Source organism: Vipera berus (assembly GCF_964194415.1).
Source record: "Vipera berus genome assembly, chromosome: 1".
NCBI classification, from domain to species: domain Eukaryota; kingdom Metazoa; phylum Chordata; class Lepidosauria; order Squamata; family Viperidae; genus Vipera; species Vipera berus.
Window position 1 is genome coordinate 23360095 of NC_138202.1, and position 7631 is coordinate 23367725.

Consider the following 7631-nt stretch of genomic DNA (forward strand, 5'->3'; position numbering starts at 1 on the left):
TTTTACAAGTAATAGAGAAGCTATTTGTGTACTATTCTGTTGGGTGCTTATTTACATAAGGTTTAGATTTATATCCCTGCATTTCCTACCAAGAATTCAAGGCAATGTGCAAAGCATTTCTTCCAAAACAACCTTTTTTTTTTCTTGTGCTGAGAATGATTCACCCAAAACCATTCAGTGGTTGACATGGTTTGCTTGATCCTGACTTTGAGCTTCCCTGATGCTTTAGGCCAAAAAGCCTCGTTGCTTGCAATTAATAAACTCACAGAATTCTCCGAACTATTATTGTCAGTGGCCTCCTGTTTCCACATCAACATTTTTTTCTCTTCGTCCCTATTCCCCCTTCTGCCTTTACAGGCCACTGCGGAAGCAAACAATCTGGCAGCTGTTGCCACTGCAAAAGATACTTACAACAAACGAATGGAAGAGGTAAGACTCAGATTCTGTCCATCACCTTTCTAAGGAGTCCATGTAAAGCCGTGGGTGGTCCTGTGTCTTCTGAAAAGCAATGTAGTTCCAAAAATATGTCTTTTGGATCTCAGAGGAACGTCTTTCAGCTTTCCTGCCCCCAGACATCATTTGACATTGCTGCATTCTTGGTCACCCTGTCCCCAAACGTCATCTGAAATCTTGTGAATTGATGATATTGTTGCAAGATTTTGACCATTTCAATCATGCTTTTCTTTTTAAAAATATGTATTTTAATGGAATTGGCATAAGGAACCACTGACCCTGCAGTACTAACTCCTGATTTGTATTATAAATTATATCATACATGACTAATATGATTAAGAAAACACAATCAGATAATCTGTGATTACCTGTACTGAAATATTTTATCCCACTAAAAATGTTGAACAACCTGTTGCAACTCATTTCACGTTAGATAATCTGCTTTGTCAGAAGTACTGTATCCATTTCCAAATCCTGCATTTTAAGAAGGTTTCAGAGAGAGTAGAACAAGTCAGACAAGGACAGAAAAGATGATCAGAGCAGTAGAAACTTAAATCTTATGAAAAAAGATTTAAAGAACTGGGGATCTTAAATCATGATAGTATCCAAAATGAGAGATTCCACGGATTGTATCTAAAAGGATGTCAAGCACATCAAGACTTGTTCCAAGGGAAAGACCTACCCTTTAAATGTTAAAGGGCCAACAGTGGAACTAGTTATTCAAAATTTCCCTTTACTTGATGGAATCAAGTAGAGACTAAATAGCCACTTATTGGGGATCTTTTAATTGCAATTCCTGTACCTAGTTACGTGTGAATAAGCCAGCTTCCTCAGCCTGATGAATTTAATTCAAATTCCCAACTAGTATACAGTTGCAAGAAAAAGTATGTGAACCCTTTGGGATTACGTGGAGTTTTGCATGAATTGGCCATAAAATGCGTTCTAAACGTCATGTAAGTCACAACAATAGAAAAACACAGTCTGCTTAAAATAATACTACACAAACATTAGCTGTTGTCATGTTTTAATTGAACATAAGATGGAAACATTCACAGTGCAGGGTGGAAAAAGTATGTGAACCCCTAGCCTAATGACTTCTCCAAGAGCTAATTGGAGCCAGGAGTGAGCCAACCTTGACTCCAATCAGTGTGATGATATTGGATGTGTTGCTGACAGCTGTCCTGCCCTTTAAAAACACACACCTGTTTTGGGTTTACTGGTCTCAAGAAGCACCGTCTGATGTGAAGCATGCCTCGCAGAAAAGAGCTCTCAGAAGACCTACAAGCAAGAATTGTTGACTTGCATGAAGCTGGAAAGGGTTACAAAAGTATCTCCAAAAGCCTTGATGTTCATGTGTCCACGATAAGACAGACTGTCTACAAATGGAGAAAGTTTAGCACTGTTGCTACTCTCCCTAGGCGTGGTCGTCCTGTAAAAATGACTGCAAGAGCACAGCGCATAATGCTTAATGAGGTAAAGAATCCTAGAGTGCCAGCTAAAGACCTACAGAAATCTCTGGCACATGCTAACATTTTTGTTGACACATCTACAATAAGGAAAACATTAAACAAGAATGGAGTACATGGGAGGACACCACGGAGGAAGCCATTGCTGTCCAAAAAAAATATTGCAGCACGTTTGAAGTTTGCAAAAGAGCACCTGGATGTTCCACAGCACTACTGGCAAAATATACTGTGGACAGATGAAACCAAAATTGAGTTGTTTGGGAAAAACACACAACACTATGTGTGGAGAAAAAAAGGCACAGCACACCATCAAAACCTCATCCCCACTGTAAAACATGGCGGAGGGAGCATCATGGTTTGGGGCTGCTTTGCTGCCTCAGGGCCTGGACGGATTGTTGTCATTGATGGGAAAATGAATTCCAGAGTTTATCAGGACATTTTGCAGGACAACGTACGACCATCTGTCCGCCAACTGAAGCTCCGCAGAGGATGGGTGATGCAACAGGACAATGACCCAAAGCATACAAGTAATTCAACAAAACAATGGCTTCAACAGAACAGAATACGCCTTCTGGAGTGGCCCAGTCAGAGTCCTGACCTCAACCCGATTGAAATGCTGTGGCATGACCTTAAGAGAGCGATTCACACCAGACATCCCAAGAATATTGCTACACTGAAACAGTTTTGTGAAGAGGAGTGGTCCAAAATTACTCCAGATCGTTGTGCAGGTCTGATCTGCAACTACAGGAAACGTTTGGTTGAGGCTATTGCTGCCAAAGGAGGGTCAACCAGTTATTAAGTCCAAAGGTTCACATACTTTTTCCACCCTGCACTGTGAATGTTTCCATCTTATGTTCAATTAAAACATGACAACAGCTAATGTTTGTGTAGTATTATTTTAAGCAGACTGTGTTTTTCTATTGTTGTGACTTACATGACGTTTAGAGCACATTTTATGGCCAATTCATGCGAAACTCCACGTAATCCCAAAGGGTTCACATACTTTTTCTTGCAACTGTAGCTTTTTTCATACTGTCTAGGAATTCTGGGAATTCAAATCTTAACAAATCTGGTGGATGCCACATTTCTTTGGTCAGGGGCTTACCCTGTAGGGTTTTTAAAAAAATGTTTTACTTGCTTGTTTCAGGTGTGTGGAGGTGACAAACCTTTTCTTGCCCCCAGTGACCTTCAGAATAAACACCTGGAGCTCAAGGAAGAGGCAGTGCGGCAATTCCGCGGTGTGAAAAAGATGGGGGGTGAAGAATTCAGCCGTCGCTACCTCCAGCAATTGGAGGCAGAAATTGATGAGCTCTATGTCCAGTATATCAAGCACAATGACAGCAAGAACATCTTCCATGCTGCTCGCACCCCAGCCACCCTGTTTGTCGTCATCTTCATCACTTACGTCATTGCTGGTGTCACAGGCTTCATTGGATTGGACATCATAGCCAGTCTCTGTAATATGATCATGGGGCTAACTCTGATCACCCTTTGCACATGGGCATACATCAGATACTCCGGGGAGTACAGGGAGCTGGGGGCCGTCATAGACCAAGTGGCAGCAGCACTCTGGGACCAGGTAAGAGCTCACTAACCGTTCTTGAGACTTGCACTGGCATTCCTATCAAGCCTCTAGTGTCCATTAGATGAAGGTAAGAAAAGGGTCCAAAATGAACCGTTAAAAGACTTCACAAGTTTGAAAACTCTGCAACAATGAATAGCTTCTCTACAAAACCAGAGGGAATGAGAAAGAAGAAAGAGACAGATGATTTTTCTCTTGTGCAAAGCAATATTTTATTTATTTATTTCATTAAATGTATGCCATCCAACTCCCAATGACACTAGGCATGCAGAACACCACCTCAAAGCTGCCTACTGCCTCCAAAATCTGTGCAACTTTGAACTAATATTTCAAGTAGTAATAATACGTGACTGAGCCTTTTCTGATCTGGAGTCTTCAAATATTGCTGGCCTTCAGTTCCCTTACTTAGCCACACTAAATGGGAATGATGGAAACTGAAATTGAACATTCTGGGTGGACAGCTGTTTGGAGAAACCAATAAAGGAAAGTATTTGTAGCTCAGGACTGAAATGAGGGGGTCTTTAGTGCTCTCTGAGCTTGGTTGGTTTCTTGCAATTGTTTCACTACCCAAACTAGGTATATCATCAGTGCTAGTAAGGAGTGGAGTTTGCTTTCAGTGACCTCTCAGTTTAGAGAAGGTTTGCTGTGCAAAAGGAAGTAGGCTTTTACATCACAGGAAATAGTTGCACAAAGAGTTTACTTAAAAAAAGTTATATATATCTATGAAGGAGATTTAGAGGGCTGAAAATCACTAGTAGGCATCTTAACAGTAATGAGAAGATCAAAGTCAAATGAGGACCCAGATTGTTGGGGGCAATAAGCTGACTTTGTAATAATGCCGCTTGGGGTGTGTGTGAAAGACCTAATAAGCAGGCATATACATAGGATGAAGGCTACTGCTAAGCTTGTAAGCCGCCCTGAGTCTTCGGAGAAGGGTGGGATATAAATGGAATTAAAATAAATAAATATAAATGGAATTAAAATAAAAAATAAAATAAAAGTAATGTTTACTCTCTTGACTTCTCCAGATAAGATTTAGAAAGCTCTAGAGCCGTGTTTCTCAACCTTGGCAACTTTAAGATGGGTGGACTTCAACTGTCAGAATTCCCCAGCCAGCCATCTTAAAGTTGCCATGATTGAGAAACACTGTCCTAGAGAGGCTATTAGTCAATATGAAGAGAATTGGAGGGAAGATTAGTGTTCCCCAATGGATTTATGCGCTAGATGTGAGAACACAGAAAACAGCCATAGAAGGCTCTGGTTATCTTTTCAGTAATTAAGGTAAAAGAGATTTAAAAGCAAATGCATATCTGATCAGAAAATCCTTAACAAATTCCATATGGTACTAAAGCAGAGGCACATAAATAGAAGGCAGGAAGCCTTGACATTTTCTTCTTGTGAGGACCAGTGTTATAGTGTCTGTTTTTCAGCTGGGCCCTCTCCTGTAACCTGAATTGGCCAAGTTGCTTTGAGAGTAATTGAGATTGGTTTAAAAATCACTCCCAATTTGATGGTGTTGAAAGGTGAATTATAATGGAACATCATTTAAAAAACAACTGTATAGTACATGCATGAATTTGGATTGTGTCCAGATTCATCCCTAAGATGACCCTGCTAAAATGTGTCTGGGTAAATAAGCAAGGGTGACAGAGGGTGCCCACAGTTACTTGATGGCTATAGCAAAAGGTGTTCTAATCCAACAGGTTGAGGAAGGTTTGTTTAGATTATGTTATTGTGTTGAACTATCTATGCATAATGCACTTTAGTAGAAGTCTTGTCTTCAGTTCTTAGGTTTATCTGTTTATATGGTTTATATATTATTTTCCAGGCAAAAATCATGAAAATCATGTATTTAATAATCTGAACTCTCTCCCTGTATTGATGGTTCAAGAGACCCCAAAAGAAGTAAAAGAATAAACAGCAAAAATATAGAACTGTAAATATATAGAATTGATATTAAAATAATTAAGTCAATACATAATTTAAATCTAGAAAGGCGGTGTTGCTAATAACTTTTGAGTGGGTGAACTCGTGGCTGGAAAAATGAATGAGACAACTTTATAGGTTGTTAGCAAGAGGAACAGAAAGCAGAATAAATTGAATGGACCTTCTCCGGTTTGCTTCAAGATACAATAGGTATATAAATGCAAGGACACCTTGTGTTCTTTCTCTCACCTTGGTTTTTTTCTTTCTTTTTGCAACTGCCTTTTCTGCAGGGCAACACAAATGAGGTAAGCCAACTTATTGTTATGCAAAAGCAATTCCTTCTCTACCAGTATACATATATGAATGACTGTGCATTTGGGTGTTTATACTAATTTTAAAATCTTTCCCACCATAGGCTGAAATTGGGAAGACAGCTGCAGAATTTGACTGATTGCCTCATTTTGGAATTCAGATCAGAGACCAAAAACCTGCTTAATATGGCTCTCAGGCATACTGCACAGCCCATTGTTACAAGCAGATTGTAACAGCAGAACAAGTAGGAGAAGGGCCCTGTGTATCCATTAAATCTGCTGCTCTTCCCAGTAATGTTTGCTGGGAAAGGATCCAGGTCTCTTATGCTAGAGGAAGCAAGGTCAGCTCTCTAGAGAATGCCATCCCTGAAATAACTTAAAACATCAATTCCTCTGGCAAAAAGCAGAGTTCTACAGCCAGTGGAATACATGTAGTGGAACTGAGGAATTTGCACTGTGTTTTCATGTTTCACCTAAATTCTATCAGTCATTGAAAAGACAAGGCATAAGCTTGAGATAAAATGAAAAGGATTGGATACATGAAGCATGTCTGTTTAGGAGTAGTCCACGAGAAGAATAGTTGAAAACTTTTTCCCTCTTCTTTTATGTTTTGGTTTTCAGGCTTTGTACAAACTTTACAGCGCAGCTGCCACACACAGACATTTGTACCATCATGCTTTCCCTACAGCTCAGAAGGTGGAACCCAAGGAAGAGACAGAGAAGAAGAGTATGTAATCCATATGCTTTCCACAGAGGTGCAAGAAATACATCATTAAACCTGTTAATCACTTCTGCATCCATATACCAATCTCTGGCCCTCCTCAAAAATGGAAGATGGAGAAAAATGATAACTCATTCACATACACCAATGGCTTAAGTGTGGCTGCTTTAATTTGGACAATGCCCTGCTTGAGAGTGGATGAATTGGCATGACTGTCATTTTCTTTTTAAAAAGGAGGCAGTGACTTAATTTTGCTGCAGACTCAGTACTCTTTGGTTCTCTAGAAAATGCTGTTACTTTCAGATCTTTTTAAGAGCATAAGAAGGCCAGAGCCAGAGGAAGTGTTCTTTCTCCTTTTACACCAGATTTTTTCCTCACAGCTGAGCCATGTCATCCCAAACAGCAAGAATGGGATATAGCAGCAGTGCAGTGGATGATCATATACACAACTGCTTGTGTGGGCTTCTCTGAATCTAAGCCCCTTGAGTCATTAAGACCACCTTAAGGCTTTCTGGAGGAAAAAAAAATAAGTCTCTTTAGAGTCAAACTCAATTCCTGGTAACTTCATGGACACATCCATGCAGTTTGATGAAAAGAAGTATGCAAATTAAACCTTTGTGTATACTTGGAGGATGTTGTGAGCAAACCTCATGAATATAAGTAATGGTCTGGCTGTGAACTGTACACTTATTTAAGTGGGGTTATCCTAATATTCTCCAATGTACACATAAAGGTTTTGATATGCACTTTTCTTCATCCAGCTTATTCACTTGCCTTCTCTGAAGCTGCAGAAATTTCTTTTGCTATGATATGTTAAAGAGATGGAAAAGCCTTTTTTAACATGTCTTTGAAAGTTCCACTGTATATATATTTGTTTAGTGCATAGAGTGTTCCTAGTTTTTATTATGTTATTGTTGATTAAAGGTTTGTTCCTAAGACAATTACCGTAGCTATCTGTTGTTTTATTAATTTCTGAATACTCAAGCAGAAACTTCCCTGTCTCGCACTAAATACAAGGATTTACACTGCATCTGTTTCACTTGCAAGAGTTGTAATTCTGCTTTCCTTAACAGCAGCCTCTTTCGGGGAAAAGTCTGTACAAATTCTTTTAAAGAACAATCAAAATTGGATTGTGTAGGGTTCAATTTTTATAGGGTGAATTTAAGATTAAT

The 7631-nt window shown here is 39.4% G+C and overlaps 1 protein-coding gene across 2 annotated transcripts in view; it reads left to right on the plus strand.

The window, feature by feature from the left end:
• ATL1 (atlastin GTPase 1) overlaps positions 1-7389 on the plus strand; it is a 42896-nt gene extending 35507 nt beyond the window's left edge. Inside the window, exons 11-14 of one of the 2 annotated variants that reach the window (XM_081325177.1) lie at positions 358-429; positions 3067-3498; positions 5718-5732; positions 6360-7389. In XM_081325177.1, coding sequence (XP_081181303.1) covers positions 358-429; positions 3067-3498; positions 5718-5732; positions 6360-6473 — 633 coding nt within the window. In that variant the 3' untranslated portion in view covers positions 6474-7389. The remainder of the gene's footprint in view (positions 1-357; positions 430-3066; positions 3499-5717; positions 5733-6359) is intronic. The other variant, XM_081325178.1, reaches the window with a different exon arrangement.
• Positions 7390-7631: the final 242 nt, after the last annotated feature.